At 41.3% G+C, this 19,515-nt stretch overlaps 3 protein-coding genes across 3 annotated transcripts; 1 reads left to right on the top strand and 2 right to left on the bottom strand.

Moving 5' to 3' along the window:
- Positions 1-18: 18 nt before the first annotated feature.
- psmc3 (proteasome 26S subunit, ATPase 3) lies at positions 19-1,923 on the top strand. The gene is made up of 2 exons (XM_035150813.1): positions 19-1,009; positions 1,465-1,923. The coding sequence occupies exons 1-2, from the start codon at positions 65-67 to the stop codon at positions 1,801-1,803; spliced, it is 1,284 nt and encodes a 427-aa protein (XP_035006704.1). The 5' UTR covers positions 19-64; the 3' UTR covers positions 1,804-1,923.
- A 1,779-nt stretch (positions 1,924-3,702) lies between these two features.
- psmb1 (proteasome 20S subunit beta 1) lies at positions 3,703-6,352 on the bottom strand. The gene is made up of 6 exons (XM_035150952.2): positions 6,141-6,352; positions 5,679-5,786; positions 5,355-5,436; positions 4,749-4,878; positions 4,370-4,476; positions 3,703-4,223 (listed from the first exon to the last, which is right to left on the bottom strand). Exons 1-6 carry the CDS (start codon positions 6,239-6,241, stop codon positions 4,038-4,040), a joined length of 714 nt encoding a protein of 237 aa, XP_035006843.1. The 5' UTR covers positions 6,242-6,352; the 3' UTR covers positions 3,703-4,037.
- Positions 6,353-8,524: 2,172 nt separating this feature from the next.
- phf10 (PHD finger protein 10) lies at positions 8,525-19,444 on the bottom strand. The gene is made up of 12 exons (XM_035151015.2): positions 19,277-19,444; positions 18,226-18,335; positions 17,605-17,735; positions 17,265-17,348; positions 16,600-16,724; positions 16,319-16,468; positions 16,088-16,197; positions 15,787-15,931; positions 15,306-15,449; positions 10,947-11,055; positions 10,381-10,569; positions 8,525-9,713 (listed from the first exon to the last, which is right to left on the bottom strand). The coding sequence occupies exons 1-12, from the start codon at positions 19,346-19,348 to the stop codon at positions 9,616-9,618; spliced, it is 1,467 nt and encodes a 488-aa protein (XP_035006906.1). The 5' UTR covers positions 19,349-19,444; the 3' UTR covers positions 8,525-9,615.
- Between the last annotated feature and the right edge of the window lie 71 nt (positions 19,445-19,515).

Raw genomic sequence — 19,515 nt, 5'->3', positions numbered from 1 at the left:
CCCGGAAGCGGAAGCTTTATTTTTTCCGCTGTGTCACAGTTCACGCAGCGCAGTCAGAGCAAAGATGGCGTCGCTGAGTGACAAGTCGGTTTGGGACGAGGTGGAGGATGGCATCGGGGAAGAAGTTCTTAAAATGTCCACGGAGGAGATCGTCCAGCGAACTCGGCTCCTCGACAGCGAGATAAAGATCATGAAGAGCGAGGTGCTGAGGGTGACCCACGAGCTGCAGGCCATGAAGGACAAGATCAAGGAAAACACGGAGAAGATAAAGGTGAACAAAACGCTGCCGTACCTGGTGTCGAATGTCATCGAGCTGCTGGATGTGGACCCCAACGACCAGGAGGAGGACGGGGCCAACGTGGACCTGGACTCCCAGAGGAAAGGAAAGTGCGCCGTCATAAAGACTTCGACACGGCAGACCTACTTCCTGCCGGTGATCGGGCTGGTGGACGCCGAGAAGCTGAAGCCCGGGGACCTGGTGGGTGTCAACAAAGACTCCTACCTGATCCTGGAGACCCTACCCACCGAGTACGACTCCAGGGTGAAGGCCATGGAGGTGGACGAGCGCCCCACAGAGCAGTACAGCGACATCGGAGGGCTGGACAAGCAGATCCAGGAGCTGGTGGAGGCCATAGTCTTGCCCATGAACCACAAGGAGAAGTTTGAAAACCTGGGCATCCAGCCACCCAAGGGGGTCCTGATGTATGGGCCACCTGGCACAGGGAAGACCCTCCTGGCCAGGGCCTGCGCCGCTCAGACCAAGGCCACCTTCCTGAAGCTGGCCGGTCCACAGCTGGTCCAGATGTTCATCGGAGATGGAGCCAAGCTGGTGAGAGACGCCTTCGCCCTGGCCAAAGAGAAGGCTCCATCCATCATCTTCATCGACGAGCTGGACGCCATCGGAACCAAGAGGTTTGACAGTGAGAAGGCGGGAGACAGAGAGGTGCAGAGGACCATGCTGGAGCTGCTCAACCAGCTGGATGGATTTCAGCCCAACATGCAGGTCAAGGTGAGGATTCTGCCATAAAAACCTCAGAGATGCACATGTTTTTATTATGATACACAGTCTGTATACGACTGTTGATCACACTGAACTCCAGGGAAGTCAAACTGGTTCTGTATGATCAGATGGAATTCTCTCTCACAATTCTCTCATCAAACTTCCCTGATCACTCAGAAATCTGACTCATATTGTATTCGTTTTCACAATAATTTATTTTTTAATTTAATTTGTCTCATTCTAATTGGACACTAAGTAAATATGAAATCAATTATTCAACCATTAAATAGGGGTAGAGGAAAGTACAAAATAATATAGTACAAAGATTTGCATGTTTTATCAAGCTACACATCAAAATTGTCAAACTATTATGAGTAAATATACTAAGACTAAATCCAGAATTTCCTCAAATGAATCTATTTACACAGTATGATTACTACAGTAATATTGTGCATATTTTTCAGGTGATTGCGGCCACCAACAGAGTGGACATCTTGGACCCTGCTCTGCTCCGTTCAGGTCGTCTCGACAGGAAGATTGAGTTCCCCATGCCCAACGAAGAGGCCAGAGCTCGCATCATGCAGATTCACTCCCGCAAGATGAACGTCAGTCCGGACGTCAACTACGAGGAGCTGGCTCGCTGCACCGACGACTTCAACGGAGCCCAGTGCAAAGCGGTGTGTGTGGAGGCTGGTATGATCGCGCTGCGTCGTGGAGCCACAGAGCTGAACCACGAGGATTACATGGAGGGAATTCTGGAGGTCCAGGCCAAGAAGAAGGCCAATCTCCAGTACTATGCCTGAGGCCACTGCTCTTGTCATTTTATGTGTGTGAGAGAGAGAGAGTGTTGATTGTCAATTATTTGCAGAGTAAGCACTTAAAAGTGCAGATTACCTTGAGTTAATAAAAAGAAGTAAAATGTCTGAAGAGTTGTTGTGTTTCTTTTAGCTAAACGAGGAGGGTTGAGTCCTAGTTTCAGGAGGAGCAGAAAAATCTCACAGCTGCTGTGGATTTTATTTCTCAATATATCATTAGTCAAGTCATTAATGAAATAAATCCCTCAGCTCTTATTTTTAGTGAAATTTCCTCAGTGCGACCTAGTTAATTGTATTTCTATCTCTGGAATCATTTGTGAGAAAGTATTGGCCTTATTACTTATCTGTCAACTCAATTCTTAACCAGTGTCATGTAAACAACATTCTTTTTCATCCTGTTTGTCTAAATATCTCCTAACAAGACAGTCTTGATCATAGACACTCTGCAATGGAGTCAACCCAAAAGAAGACACAACCCCAGAGGCACTGGCCCTTTTGTGTTTCTCTTTGTTGTAAATTTGATCAGCAGTTTCACACAGAGAAGCACAGATTTGCCCTGGAACACAATCTGCCCTGTCTCAGTGTGGGAAAAACACCATGATGTTCTCTACCTGTGGCTTATTACATTTGTTTGTTATATTATATTTCCCTCCTCAGACTATTTTAATCCTACTTTGAAACAATTGATGAGTTAGTTCAACCTGAGAGTGATAAGAATTTGTTTAGATTATAAAGTAAAGTTAAATCTACCCTCAAATATTAAGTCAATCTGAAGTGATAAAAACAACAGTGCCCATTGTGCCACTGGCTGATCACAAACTAAGAATTTATTACATTTAATTAGATAATATTTGATCATATCACTTTATTTGATGGGATTTAATTGGAACACATTAAACTGTGCTGCTCAACATCTGTTATCACGTCTGCTACTCATTCTTCATATGTTCACTTTACATACAGAGATGTTTTCTGGTTATATCACACCAAGTGTCTGCACAGTCAAATGTGTTCAGACATTTATTGCAATGTAATGTCAATTTGAGACAGAAATTTCCTTTTCACATTGACAAGTCAATTTCCTGCTTCTTCTCTGCTATACTTCTGTATTTTTGGCATAGTCAAGGCAGAGTATGAGGGGAAGGCGACGACTGCACTGGATGGTGTCTAATGTCACATTCTGTGTTACACAATCAGTGCACATAATCATTTCACAAAACCCTCTCATACCACCTTCTTTTCAACAGATGTCATAGTTCTGTATCCAAACATCCAGCGGGTCCACTCAGCTCTAATGATGTTGAATTTATATTAAGTTTATTACATCATTTGAACGTTCTTTGCTTTTCCATTTTTTAAAATTGTTTAATATTTGTTAAAGGACCTAACTGATAGTTGTCTTCAGTAGGAATAGGAATAACATTTAACTGTTACCACGACTTGGTTGTTTCTAAAACCACACAAATGAAGAAGTCTTGTCAAACCTTTTCTGTGATCGGAAGTGTTTGTCTGAACCCTCAGGGTCAATTTAGGAAAAACAAACATGTGATAAACAAGTTAAAGTTAAATTTGTGTAGGACTTATCAGATCTGTTGATCAAGAAGTTTATTCTGCTTTAAAAACTATGTATCAAATGTCAATCTATACTTCATAGGTTAAGACCATGAAAAGAAGCGTACTGCAAATGAAAGCAGAAATGCTACCGATCACAAAAAGTACTTCTTATCTTCTGCTTTTTATTTACATTGTTAGTACTGGTGGCTACCACCTTGTCCTAAATTTAAAAACACACTTATGTGCCTTTTCCGCTGTTGGGAGTGATTTTCATTTCCTATGATCTTTTGGCTTATACAGGTGTGAACAATGGCAGTAAAAACAGAAGCAGACTTTTCAGTTCTTTACATTTATTAAGAATGTAAAAATAATAGCAGAGTATGTGTCTTTCCAAAACCCTAATGAAAAATCCAGACAGAGGCAGAGTCAAGGGAACGGTGGGTGAAGAACTCGCTTCTCAGAACAGGAGTGCTGATCTAAAAATCAGGTTGCCAAGCCAATAAAAGCAAGGATGTTATAAAGCCTCACATGAGGGGCCAAACCAACTTCTGAATCAGAACTCATGTTCAAAGAAACATGATCTAAAAGAGGCCAAACCAACAGGGTGATGGTGGAAAGAACAGACTAAAGAAGAAAGCAGAGGCAGATGGAAAAATCATTTTTACTCCTCAATCTTTCCTCAGAGGTATTGTCTGCTCCTTAATGCCCTCCTTAGTGATGATGCAGATCCGAAGGGCATCTCCGGTGTAGACATCCCTCTCCGCAGCCGAGATGAAGACATCTTTGACCAGCTGCACTGCCTTGTCCTGAGTCAGAGGGACATGCTCCACACCGTCCATGTTCTTAAAACCAATCTGGGGGAAGATTGTGTTAGAGAGAATGAGACATGAATGTACTTTGTCCACTATAAGGGAACTTCAGAGCACTGCACATTTGATTGTCTGTATATATAAAATGGCAGAAAGCTTGAGATTAGGAGAAATATGTGTGTTTGATCTACCTGGTTGTCAAGCAGCGGCTGTAGCATGGCACTTGCAGATCCTCCAGCCTTGTAGGTGTCTCTCTGATAAGAGCCCACTGGGTCAAAACTGTACACTGCTCCCTTACCTACGTTACAGATATTAAATGTTACAAATAAAAACAGTTGTTACAAGAACACAGTGAAAGCTTTGCAGTGTCCAATTTACAGACAGATTTACTTCAACCTCAATGTGTAATACAATGAGAACAAATATTAGCAAACAACAAACTTGACATTTCTTGTCCCCTGCAATCACAGCACATTAGAATGACATTATGTGCCCACGTCCTCCACGAATGTAAAAATAATCAATTGATCAGAACGTTTTGCATCTTACTGGCTGTATTTAAATACCTACCATGCTCATCCAGTCCTCCAATGATGTTGTATACGTAGTAGGGGAAGAACCTCCTGCCATACAGGATGGTAGACAACATGGCTGCGATGGCTCCGGATGTCATTATCTTGTTGTTTGAATGTTTGTACGTCTGAGAGGAGAGAAAACATTGGTTCAGATGTAAGTCACAATTAAGCAAACTCTGACACCAGCTCTCAGTCTCCTTGTAGGAGTGCAGAAAGTAATTCAGCAACACTTCAGGATAAGTAAAGAACCAAGATGAAGTCCCTATTGAATAATTGTAATTGTTGGGGACTAGTGGGAGGTGCATGTGCAATGAAGAACCACCCTGCAGAACAAATATCCAAAATGACCACAGTCTTTCCAAATGTTTCTTGTGAGAAAATTCTAGAGGAATTCAAACTGAAAAAGTACCGATGTTCATCATTTAAGAGACAACAGGACAAATTGGAACCTGGTGTAAACTCTGTCTTAAACAGCATTTTGATCATCAGTGCTGGTGTAAAAGCTGGGGCAGGACAGTTAGCAGAGACAATAGAGGTAGACATCTTTAAGAATGATAATAAAGAGAGTGAAACCAAAAAAATCCTTCCTGCATCAGCTCACCTTTAGTCTGGCATCAATGATTTTGGTCAGAGTCAGGCAGTCTCCATGGAAACCGCTGCAGCCGATGACAGTTGTGTCTGTCCTGTAAGGTGAGAAACCCACAGTCAAACAAAGTCAGAGCAGCATCAGTTACTCATAGTGACAGTTGAGTGGGTTCATCATCAGAGAAGCATCTCCGGTCACAGGAAAAACTACACTTCCCATCGAACAGAAGTACTGGAGCTGCAGTGACTTTAACAACTAGAGGAGGAGGAGGAGCCATTACAGATAAAATAGAGATGACAAGGTGTTTTATTATTGTTGATTCCCTTCACTGACACTTACAGCTTGTAGCATTTTGGTGAGTCCCGACTGTGGATTGAGTAGCCTTCACTCAGCCGAGTGTCTGAGGCTACGATGGCGAAGTCCTCCCCGGCAACAGCCAGTACAGTTCTGACAATGAAAAAGAAAACACGACACGGATTAGTTTATAAAACACCTCACAACACACGAAAATCCACTGCTGTCTATGGCACTTTCCAGCGAAAGCTAAAGCTACTGATTCGAAACTGAAACTGCGGTACTAGTCAAATAATATTTAATAATGCGAACATGTAATCTGTAATATAAAGTTATACATAAAGATAAATAGACACCGAACACCGTGCGCAGATAAATGCAGCTCTGTTCACAAAGTATTCATTTAGTTCAGCTTTGTTTGTTTCCGTTTGCTAAGCGGCTAGCTCGTTAGCCCAGTGCAGTACATGTTAGCTAGCAGACAGCTAGCAGTTGGAAGATTAGACTCACCCTCCGTTGAAAGAGTACGGTGAGAAGCGCTGCTCTACGGGACCACTGTAATGATACTCCTTCATTTTGCCCGATTCTCCAAACGACTGCGATGAAATCATCTTTGTTTCAGGAACACAATCCGCTCTCACGCTTCTTTCTGCTAAAGTCGCTGTATCACTGCAATATGGCACTCTCTTCTTTTACTGTCCGCTAACCCGACTATTCAGCCAGACTCTGTGCCAGAGCGCCCCCATAGGCTGTTTTTATGTACAGCAGGTAAGGCAGGCGTGCCAGAATGTGATCGTCCGCCAGACAGTGCTGCTCGTCTATGTATATGTATATGTATATATATATATATATGGGGCTGCTCAGTGGAAAACTGACTTTTATTAGTTGTATTGCCGCCTTGATACTTTAACTGGTAAAAGCACTGGATTGGATCAAGCTAGGACATGATGCAAAATAATGCAAAGTCATATGGATGATTGCAAATAGACTATTGCTTTATTTCTATAGATTACCCAGAAGTAGGTGCGTGTGTGTGTAAGTGCGATGTCTGCATGAGTCCTTCTTTAGTGGTCTTGGACAAGTTATTGTCTGAGTTGGGGAGTGTGGAGCAGAGAGAGAGGAAAAGCTGGGGTGGTAATACTATACTATACTATAAATATATGATGCAATATCAACATCATTATAATAGTAATAATAAACCAATATGATAATGCTGTTGCTATCACCAATATATGTCATGTATCAGAATCAGAATCAGAATTCTTTTATTGCCAAGTATATTTACATATACAGAAATTGTTTTGTGTGTTGAGCTTTCGGAACAACAAATCGGATATAAACAATATATACAGAAAAAACAATAGGCACGGGCGGTGCTAAGGTGCAGTGATTGGTTCCGGATAGTGCCAACAATATATAAGTTATGTTATAAAGCGGGGGTAGAGTCGGTGTGATGCAGGGGTTATTTGTGAGCCCCACTGCCATGGGGAAAACTGTTCAGGTGGCAAGGTTTTGGTCTTGATGGCCCGGAATCTTTTTCCAGATGGAGTCTCTGGAATAGGTGGTGGCCGATGGGAAGGATCAGTACGATCTTGCCTGCTCTCTTCCTGTCCTGAGTGAACAGGTGTAGGAGAGCCGGCAGGCCGTCGAAGACCTTCTCAGCTGACCGACCGATCCGCGAGTCTGCCTGTCCTGGCAGTATGAGCGAACTGACGGTGATTGATGCAGTGAGGATGGACTCAATGATGGCCGTAGTAGAACTTCGACCATCACTTTCATGCATGTTGAATTTCACAAACATCCTCTCATGGGCCTCTGTGAGTTGGTGGTGATGTTCCTCAGCCCACCTCAGGTCCTGTGCAATTATGGTCTCAGGAATCTGGAAAGACTCCACTGTTTTAACTGGGGAGTCGCACATGGTGAGGGGGCGGCTTGGGCCATTCCTCCTGAAGTCTGCTATCACATTTGCAGTTTTCTGCCTCAGGCTCACAGTTCTGGCTGCACCAGGAAGTTGTGGCTAAGCCAACTTCCTCTGTAGGCGCCTCGTCCTACTGGGAGATTAACCCAATTAGGTTAGGCTGTCTGCAAACTTGGGAGTTTGACAGAGGGGTGGCTGGAGGCGGAAGAAGAGCAGAGGGAGAAGAGTAGAGGGAGAGCACACAACCAGGGGGCTCCAGTGCTGATGGTCCGGGGGCTCAGACAAGCTTGCTCAGCCTCACGCGGCCGCTTCCTGTCTGTCAGGAAGCCAGCACCACCCAGGTGGGCTCAGGCACGCCAGCTGTGTCAAATTAGCCTCGAGAAGAGCTGGGGCGAGGCTGTTGAATGCGAGCTGAAGTCCACAAACAGGATCTCAAAGGAGGTGCTGGGGGAGCCAAGGTGCTGGAGGACAAGAGTCTCATGTTGACTAAGGCTGCCTACAGACCTGCTGGCTCAGGCAACTGCAGTGCACTGAGAGGGTTGGTGTGGCCTGAGGTGGTCACACGCGCCTGTGCTGTCTTCATTACTACAGAGGTCAGGGCGACTGGTCTGTAGTCATTAAGGTCTGTGATCCTCTGCTTTTGGGAACGGGATGATGGTGGATGTTTTGAGGCAGGCAGGTACCACGTGATTCAGCCAGTGAGGTGTTGAAGATGTCCGTGAACACTGGAGACAGTTGGTCCGCACAGTACCTGAGGGTGGGAGGGGAGACAGCGGCCTGGTCCAGCTGTCTTTATGGGAGTCTGGTATCAATTATTATTATTATATACCATATATTATAATAATAACCATTACATTAATTGACATACATCGCTACAGTGGTGAAGTGTGAGCCAGACCAGGCAACCAAAAATATTAGACATAGACTACCAAACCCATTAAATGACAACAATTCTACTTAATAACTCACAGATTAATAACTTTTTTAAAGTTGCTTTTATTGAAAAAAACCCACTTCTGAATTCAGTGACTATGACAATATTAGCAACAAATATTCCTCAAACAACCTGCTCATTGCAGGATAACACAAAAAAGATAAACATGATAAAAAAAACCCAACATATTTTAAGGTGATTGCAAAACCATCAGTTGAATGATTGTAATTGCTAGATGCCAGTTCTATCGTGACTGTGTTATCACAATGAGTGGTTACATTATCAACAGTGAAAGGTTGAGATATTTTGTTCTGATAAACAAAACTCACACATAAATACCTGAAAACAGCTGCAGCCATCATGAGGTCACACAGCCAGTGTCCGTTACATTTCATCACAACAGCTCACAAGCACCATGTCATCATATGTAAGACAAGACTGTGTTTAAATAGAACGGCTCTTTACTGGCCTGCCTCATTAAGTTCAAGTTTATGAGACACAAAAAAACATACAAAATGTATTGATCAGCAATCTCTTGATAACCATGATCGTTTCAGTAGTACAGAATCAAAATCACCATTTGCTGAACTGAAACAATTTCCCATGAGTTTGTTTCTGCAGGAATGTTAAGAAACTACAGGATTCATTGGTTTAATGGACACATTGATGCCGTTAGTGGTTAGTAGTTAACATGATGTAGTGCAGAACATCTGGATGATAACTGTCTGAGGTTCAGTCAGTCTAACATTTCAGAGCAGAGCTGCTATGCTAAATTCATGCTATTTTAATGCCTAATCTGGGGTTTTAGAGCTATAATCACAAACATTTCACTTTGTCTTGAAGATGGGAAATAAGAATTCAAATCTATCTTCATGTCCCTTTTTAAAGACCCTCTCAGTTAAGAGTAACAGCAGGTGAGGATCTTATGTTTGATTGTTGGTATTTGACAGGAGGGCGACAATTTTGTTAATTTCTGGATCATAATCTGGGTTTTTCAATAATTCTCCAAGCTTTTGAGATTAATGATAATGATTCAGTCTTTTAAAATGTTCCGGCCTCTGTAAATGACTGAAATAATGACAGTACATTTGTGTGGAATTTGGTCAACGTTTTGTGGTTCAAGATGCTGATGATCATTTTTGAGCTGACTTTGACTTCTTAGGCGTTTTGGCTCCTCCCTTCTTCTTGGGTGTGGTAATAGATTTGCTGCAGACTTCACAAACCCAATGCCCTGAGGACACAGAGAGACTGAATCAATAACCATGACAAAAATAAGAAATACAAAAACAAGTAACTAAATTAATCATGCGAGTACAAGTCTGTTTTCCTCTCTCTCCTGTGCTGCTTTCAGACACGCACTGAACTCCAACATTCTCCTAAAATTATCCAGAAGGGGTGTATGTCTCAGAGGTCTCACAAAGGTCTCAGTCATTTGCTCTGGACACTCTCTGGAGTTTATCCTGCCAGCCCCCCCCCCCCAGAGTAAAATGTTCGGAGAATGGCGGAGTAAGTCCATGTGAGAATACAGCAGGATATTATCCGGAGAATGCACAGCTAGTGGGTGGGTGTGTTGAGGACGTTTCTAAAACATGTAATTTCCATTGCAAAATGTATAGGTTATGTCCTGCCTCCAGCATGCTCTGCCCAGCTGCCACCTCTCACCCGAGTGTTGTGGTCATTCCGTTGTAAACACGTTTGACTCTGTTGTCTGGACAATTGGGTCTGGACATTTTACAGAGTTTATGCCTGGAATTGGCTTTGTTGTATTTGTTGTCCAGTCACCAAGTGGGAAGTCAATCAAGACTGTTCAGTAATGCAAGTCATATAAGTGGTTGTGTATCTGTCTGCCCACCAACCCTCCCCATGTACTAGTATGTACTGTATGTGCTTCCACTCACCATTGGGTATGGAGTCCATGCCCACGCAGAACGTGTGGTAACCTCGATCACATTTGTCACAGAACATCATCTCGTCCTCGTGGTGGGGCTGCTGGCACACGGTGCAGGTCTTACACTCCATACACTGCCAACGGTACGTCTGGATCACACTCACCAGCCCCGTGCTCATGTCCAGGCAGGACGGGTGGCCTAGAGTTTATGGACACAGAGAAACGTGCAAAGAAACAAACATGCATACACAGAGCCGGAGACAGGCACATAACCAAGGACATACATAAATACACAACACATACACAGACACACACAGGGAAACAAACACAAAAGACAAAAAAAGACATGTGAACAGGTCCACCCATCCACATGCACACACATGAATACACCACCTTGTCGCTTGAGAAGAGCTCAATATCAATTATTATTAATTAGCTGAAATTTCAGAGACTTTACTGTTTAACTGTAAATATAAAAACTATAATGATGTTTAACACATTTTACAGAATTACAAAAACATAACAACACATCAAAAATTCAGGGAACTGTCCTTTAAATGAAGTGTGTGAACTTACCACTGTTATCACATTGGGAGCAGTGAATGAGAGCCTCTGGTTTGCCTCTCCTGTTGGCCTCTTTACCCTTCTGGCAAATGCCACATATAGCATTGGGAATGACCTTAGGCTGCAAGGGCAGAATAATGCTATAAAAACCAATCATACATGTGTTTCCTGTAGTCATGGACAATAATGTAGTTCAACAAATGGTAAATATCTGGAAAAACAAAACAGAAGGACCACTTTATAATGGCTTTAGCTTGATTTATACACTCTATACACAAACTGAATCAAAGCTGCCTTCCAACTAAGGTTGGTGACAGTGAATCTACAGATTAAAATAGATCTCAGACCATCTTGTAGCATCTAAAATCTAAGGAGGATGTATTTTAACTGTGGTCAAGTGGTGTCATGGAGAATCCTGCAGTGCTATTTTTTTCAAGAAAAACATGATCATATAAACATTTTCTAATGCTAATTAACTCATATCTATATGTTGTCAACTTGAATCAATTTGTTGTCGAACACAAGCACCACTTCGGCCTCCTCTATGAGTTTGCCAACTTTATTTCCCTTCTTTACCTGCGCTGTACAAATATGGACATTGAAAGAGTCGCTCTTAATAAAACAAACAGTTGGAGGAGTTGACAGAGGACAGGAATGCAAGAACCAGAGTAGAAATGTGAGGAGGCTATGGGATACTTAAACTTTCCAACACTTCATTATTCACCTGTGTGACACCCTAATTTAATGTCTTTATAGAAAGCCACAGAAATCTTAGTTCAAAGGCAAAAAATATGAATAGACAATTTTAACTGCACAACAGTAAAGACTGAGGAGGAAGAATGTATATTTTAAGTCAACAAAATGTGTGTATTCTATGTTCCTTAGTTTATTCAAACTTGAAGAGCATGAAAAACATCAAATTAAGAACGTGTCATTATTATTATTAGGAGACAAAATCTGAACTCAAACAAAATATACTTTTTTTTCATGTTATTCAAGGGTAAATCATGTGTTGTAGCCTGCATCCTTTCTAGTTACTTCTAACATCTCAGGAGATGGTGAGACAGCCATCATTAAAATCCCCCCTGATCACAAACAAACAGCCAAGAAAACAAAACTACAGGACACAGTTATGATGGAATCCAAGAAACAAAGTGAAGAACTAAACAGAGAAAAGACAGCAGCAGGAAAAGGAAGTAAGAAAAAGGAAAAGCTGGATAGAGACCCCTGAACTGCTCATGGGGAATTTAATATATAATATATTTATATGTATTCTCCAGCACTAATTCTCCCTAAAAGCATAGTTGTACATAGATTTGGCCTGGCTGTGTTACTGAAATCTATACATTTCTAACTATGTGTTTGTGGGCAAATTTAATGTTTACATTACTAGTAGTGACTAGTCAACATTAAGTCTGCTTTACGCCTGTCGAACACAGTCTTTTCAGTCAGTCTTTAGTGGAAACATCCAAATGAGCAATTCATGAGGTTGAATCCAGCTAGTTTTAATAAGTTTTATTCTACATTAAAGGGATAGTTCACCGAAAAATTTAAATTCACTCATTATCTACTCACCACTATGCAGATGGAGGTGTGGGTGAAGTGTCAGAGTCCACAAAACACTTTTGGAGTATCAGGGGTAAACAGTGTTGCAGCTAAATCCAATACAACTGAAGTAACATAATAAAACAACAGAAAACAACATACTGCTTGTGTGGTATCAGAGGACATCAGAGGACATTTAGGCTGAAAACATGGTGTAAATGAAGCTGTCTCAAGTCGAATATGAATGTCGGGGCTTCCGGACACTTGCATGACACCACACGAGCAGTATGGAGGCATGTTAGGGTTTTTTTCTGTTGTTTTATCACGTTTGAAAAATTGATCACCAGCACTTCAAATGTATTGGATTTGGCTCCAACGCTCTTTACCCCTGAAACTCCAAAAGTGTTTTGTGGACTCAAACACTTTGTCCACTCCTCCATCAGCATAGCGTTGAGTAGATAGTGAATTTTCATTTTTCAGTGAACTGTCCCTTTAACTAAATTTGAACAAGAAAGACATACTGTATATATGCACATAAAGGAAAATGTCAACCACGATGTATGGTTTTAAACAGCGAGGCAGATAAAGTAGAAACTCTACGGGCTGATCACACACTGATCTCAGCCACAGCTGAATTCCAATGCAATTTAATGTCTCTGCTGTCAAGTGATTTCTAAAAATTAAGTGATACGTTAACGTGTTAGCTCTGCCATACAACTTCTACAGGCCTGTTTAGACTGAACACACAGTATCCACTGAAACTGAACTCTGCTCAGCCTCATGACTTGTGTATGTAATCATGGTCCTTTAATCTGACCAACAAAATGTAAAAACTAATTTCTGAGCTCCTTCTGAGGATCAAACCAGCACCATGCATTATTTTAGGACTAATGCAGTCAATGGCACAAACACTGACAGTCAGTATAATTTGCTGCAGTTGATAGTAACTTAATTAATGTCATATTACTGTATGAAACTGTGTCACAGTAAATACAATTTTTAATCTATCTATGGATAAGCTACAGACAGGCAAACATGCAACATGTATGACATTAGAGAAAAACACTGCTGAAGAGGCAATCAGTCAATCTAATTAGTTCATTTTAAGTTTTTTTTATTCATGAACTGTATGTGAAACACCACACTACTCAAAAGCCTTGTTTTCACCAACGAACCACTGCACATACTGATGATGGAGCCAGACCAGAGCGAAGTAACGTTAATCAGCATCAATGAGGAAGCAGGCTTTTCTGTCATAGTGTTTGTGGAGACATAGAAGTCATTTGAAATCAGTTCATCTTTCATCTACTGGGAAAATATCTGAAAGATCTACAGCTGAAGGGGGCCTGGTGCATTCCAACTAATAATACCTGACAATCCTGTATATATTGTATTTTCCAAATTGACCTTCAAGTTAATACTTCCGTAGGTCCTGTTGTACTCACAAACTGAGAAAAAAATAAAGATATTATGTGACTAATTCTCGTTTTTTCTGGCTATTATCATGCAACCATGTCTGGTCTCTCGGCTTAAACGCATGAGTAAAATGATCAGATGAATAAAGGTTAAGTCAAAGTTAAGTTGAATCAAACTGAAGCACAAAAAAACTGATAAACAGACACTAGAAAAAGGACCATGCCCACACCACACAGCTGAGCCAAACTCATCTGGACACTCATATCACACTTTTTAATGAATTATTATTAATAATAAAATATTTATGGTGATATACCAGCACATTCTATGTGTTGGTAATTTTCTTCTCCAAGTTTGAGGATTGTAAAATAAACAAAAAACAAAGTGCATAGCACAATGGGCTGTTGGAAGTGAGTGGTAGACTCATATATAATACTATTTGCCCATCTATAGTGCCTCAAATTTCAAGAAAAAAAAAAAAATTCAAGACATTCATTTAAAATGACTGCTATCAAAGATATGTCATGACTGGGTGTTAAACACTAATGTGGGGCTTGTCCAGTGGACTCCAGATCCAGACAGATAGCATGCAGACTACTTGTAGCTCAGCTCAGCAACAGTGTGAACACAGTCAGTAAGTCCTCATCTCTCAAGGACAGTTAACATCCATGTCAAACAGTTGTCTGATGCTTATTAAAAGATTAACAGTACAACATATGGTGTATAAACAAAGTATATTATTATACCAATACACACTTTTAACATTAAGGTTAGGTGCATTCTACACTCTAGATATAAATGTCAAAACTCTCTAGTGTTAACATCAACTACTTTAAAAGCAACCACAAAATGTATGTGGTTTATATTTTCTATATCAGAGTAACAAAAAGACTTTTCAAAAATGAAAAAGAAAAACTAGCAGCCAAAACATCCACTTACTTGTCTTGGAAGTATCTTTTTTTGACAAGTGAGGACAGACAAGAGGTATATTGAAGACACTTAAAAAGGAAAAACTTTTAAAGTTCAAATTTGTCTTCGCTGAAAAACCCAAAAAGTGAAAGTGCAGTGAAGAAGAAACATGTGAACTGTTCCTTTAAAATGTTCTTATTGCTCACAGTCTGGTACGAAGAGGAAAAAAACCACCAAGTGGCAATCATAAAAACAAAAACTGAAGACAGGACCCCAGGTGTGTGTCTGTATGTGTGTTTGTGTGTGTGTCGTGTGAACCAGGTTGTCTCAGCTGAAAAGCTGACAAACTGTGGAAGTCGGAGAAAGAAAGTGAAGAAAGCTAGGGAGGGGTGGCGGGATGGATGGAGTAAGGGAGTGGTGGTAGTAGTAGAAAGAGGAGGAGGGGGTAGAAAAGTGCTGCTGCTGTTGTTGGAGAAGAGTTCAGGTGGTTTTGTCCTCTACCTTGTACCCTGGGGTGGCTTTGTGGGAGGCTGAGTGGCGCACGCTGCCGTCTTTGCCTGGGGTGGATGTTCTGTCTTTGGCCTTGGACTTGTGTCCGCCTCCCTCCTGGCTCTCCACGTCTGATGTGTTGCCTGAAGAACTGTCCTGTAGGGGAGCAGAAGAGGGGGAGAAGGGGTTTTAGAGTCATGTACACAACCATATGATGATGATTCAATGTAGAAAAAGAGTCAAATAGAATGAAACTCAGTAGAGCACATGCTTCCACCAAGACCCAACGGTCCTTTTATGAAATCTGACCCCTGATTCGGATCGAAAATTGGGTTCTTCCCTGACCCATATCCTTCCAACAGGTTTTTGCGTAATCATGCTAACTACCTAACAAACACATAGGAAATCATAAGCTCCTTGGCGGAGGTAACTTTAGTTGAGGTAAATGACAGATGAATGATCTGACACCCAGTTCCAGTAGCTAATGTCTCACAGATGAGTTCTTCTTTTTTTCATCTTTTCCATCCTCTGCGTCGTCCGAGTCGGGCTCTGAGTCCAGTGCTGGGAGGTCTGGATCCAGTGGAGGTTCAAACAGAGCTGTGTTCAGCGGCAGATATCGCAGCTCATTGGGAGAATACCTGTAATGCAAAACACAATGATGAATCAGGGAAGAACTTTCAGCAAAGCAATAGCAGCCTATTTCACTTAGGAAAGATGGCCATTCGTTTTGAGATGGTTGAATATAAAAAGTGGCCTACAGTAGGCAAAAGCATTCATTTAAGTGTGTAATGTACCTTTTGTAGTAGTCTTGGAACTGTCCTGGTATAAGAGCCACAGGGTAAGGCCCCGTCCTGGTCAGCTCTGGAGCCAGCACCTTGAACCTTCCTTGAGGCACCTGGATGATCTGAGTAAAGACACATTAGACACAATGAATCTCTTATGTAAAAACAGCCATTTCTGCATCGTTGGCTCTTTGACCAACCCCTGCAAAACCACAAATCATCCATATCCCCAGTGGGACTTACATGTGTCTGGAGGTCAAAGTAAGCTCTCCTCTCTTCCATACGCTCCCTGTTGAAGTTACTGTTGAACTCTGCAGCTTTTTTCGCTGCCTTCTTTATGTACTCAGGAACCTTACTGGCCTCCACCTTCTGAGGATTCTGCTGCTGCATTTGCTATAAAAAGACAACAGATGGATACTTACAGTTTGTGTTTTCTTTTTTAAAATGCTTTAATAAAAAGTATGCTAGCACATTAATCCTTTGCCCTTCGGTCTACAGGATATTTCAGTTGTTTGTGTACTTACAGAGTACTCTTTAGCTATTCTTTGTCGCTCTCTCTCCTGTAGTATGACTGAATACTCTCCGTGTTTGGCTGGATACTCCTTTATCATCAGATCTATCACCTCGTCACTCCGCAGAGCTGTCAGACCTGGAAAAAACAAATGTGCAGTTTTTGTGTACATACATCTACATAATTTTTTTCCAGATTCATATAAGGTCTCTGTGACCTTTGACAACTGAAATGTAATCACTTTATCTTTGAAATCGAATTAATTCCCTCCAGCACTCTCATATCACACCAAGAGGCCAAAAACACCATGACATTGACCTTCAAAATCTAATCAATGAATCAATGAGTCCAAGTGAATTGTGCTATATGTGATGAAATTCCCTACGGGCAGTCCTAATACATGACAGTCACCTGGACGTGAGGTCACTGTGACCTTTTGACCTTCGACCACCAAAATGTAATCAGTTCATCCTTTTTACCAAATTTGAAGAATGGGACGAACGGACAATCAACCCAAAAAACATAATGCCTCTGACCACTGGCTGTCGCTGGTGCAGAGGAATAAAAACACACAAGTATGCTCAAACTACTACTGCGAGTGGAACACGTGGACAAGGTTCCTCACATACTGCTAGTATTTTGTACACTTTCGACACAGTTCTGAAGTTTGATTCCTACCCAGAGTACACTGTGTTTCAGTGATGACATTCTGTTCACGCAGGTAAAGCTTCTCTTTGTGGGACAAGTCTCTCCTCTCCATATCTGCACAGGGATAAAAGAACAGTATCATTACAACAGTATGACAGTAGACAAAACATGACCACAGACTGGCTTCTCTATTAATAATAAAACTAGTCTTCCCGTTCACAGTGCCTAAACTAATACATAATACAACATTTGTCCTGCGATTTTACACTAATATCATAATCTATAGAAAACAAATAAACTTGATAGTTTTGGATCAGCAAAAAATCAAAATATTAGGTACTATTTTAACTTTCTTATTGACAATTCTTACCAGGGTACTTTCTCTTGAATGAGGTGACTCCCAGATACTCGCTGACCTGCTCCTGCAGCATGTAATACTCTCCCATGTCATCTGACGGCCACTTGTACTCTGTCAGATTCTCTGCTGGGAAATATGTCGGGCTGGAAGGAGAGGTGGGCGAAAAAACATATTATTTAAAACCAAGTACAAGCTTGTTTTATTCATATATATTTACATAAATTAATCAAATAAGAAAATTATATTGTGCAAGGACAGTAGGTGTTCAACTTTTTAACATTCCTTTAGGCAAATGTTTAATTTGCGGTATTGAGCTATATAAATAAAAATATCTTCACTAGTTAGGAAGAATTCATATATTCATAATGAAAAGGAAGACTAACCATTATTCTACTTTAAAAATAAATGGACTGCAGTGGTTAATTGACTTCAATTATGTTGTCCTTTTCTACTCCTAATAACCACTCAAAGCTCTTTTTCACATTCACCCATGCATTTATACAGCACTTCTATATATAGCACTTCTCAATCAATCATCCACTCATAAACTGATGTGGTCAGCCAGGAGAAATTTGTGGTTTCAATATCTTGCCCTCCATGTGATGTTTCTTGCCAAGATCCTAGCAAACCTACCCGAGGTCTTGGCTGGAGTTGTCGCAGCTTCTGGAGCTGTCCCCTGAACCCATCCTCCGTCTTTTGGGAGGTTGGCTTCCATCATTGGACTCTTCTTCTGTTACATCCTCCTGCAGATGAAAAGAAAAACAAGATATTAACTTTAAAAATTATATTGTACTGATAAATTATATGATAATGTGATGTTAACGGCATGTTGGCATATGCTTATATGACATTACTTCTTAGGAAAAATAAGTGGCTTAGTGCAGTTTTAAAACATCCTCATGCTCCTGGTGTACAATAAAGTGGGGGTAGAAGTATCAGGAATCACAGGTTGAAGCTCATATATATTTTAGGACTTTCTGACATCTCAGTTTTGTTTATTTAACCAGAAGGGTTCAGGATCAGAACACATTGAACATTTCTAGAATGCACATCTGTACCATCAAAGTCATCTTCCGCTGCAGAGAGACAGCGGAAAACATATTTATCAGTCATCTATTCTAGATTCATGTGGTCAAATTGACCCTGAAGGATTTAGTTTTGGAGCTTCAGGTCCAGTCTGTACACTGGCCTCTTTTAGCATAAAATGGGGCTAAATTTGTATATTATTATGCAGGACGGCGATTATTTTTTTACTAATTCTGCATCAATTAAAGATCCTTTTGTTGATAAGGTGGTGTGGTTGGAAGTAACTTTCTTATTCAGCATCTGTGATCGATTGAAAAACATGAACTACACGTTTGTGTCAAATCAAAACAAGCTGTCTGACAGGAGGACACAGTGAAGTGCAGTCACTGTCAAACTACTCATAGAACCTGCTGCTATTCCAGACATGAACGTTTCAAACGGAACACGAGTTTCTGATTATAAAACAATAGTAGAAGATAAACCATCCCAGTAAACAGTGTCCCTTCACTCCAGCTGAAAACAAAGGCATCTCTGTTAACAGTGCTAACGTCTGTCAATCATGGCCGCTGTTGGCCAGTTAGCTGTTAGCCAGTTAGCACGCATAGCCCCGGGAACACAGCTGTGTGCGGTTCGTGTGTTTACGGAGAATAAACGTCACCTTTATGGATTGTGCTCCGGGAGTGGCGGGGTTGCTGTCGCAGGGCGGCCTGACGGGAAGCACAGCAGCCATATTTAGTTAGATACAGGCTGCTAACAAGCTAGCTCTACAGCCGTTTCTTCCTTCACTTCTTCTTGTGAAGATCAGTGGCTGGTAGCAAACCCTTAGCGACACAGGCGCCATCTTGTGGACTGGAGTGTTGGTTGGGAATTGTCTAGCTCAAATGTGTTTATTCTAAA

Source organism: Hippoglossus stenolepis, chromosome 1 (assembly GCF_022539355.2).
Source record: "Hippoglossus stenolepis isolate QCI-W04-F060 chromosome 1, HSTE1.2, whole genome shotgun sequence".
Classification (NCBI taxonomy): Eukaryota; Metazoa; Chordata; class Actinopteri; order Pleuronectiformes; family Pleuronectidae; genus Hippoglossus; species Hippoglossus stenolepis.
The sequence above is the reverse complement of the archived record's forward strand: the minus strand, read 5'-3'. Positions and strand labels throughout refer to the sequence as shown.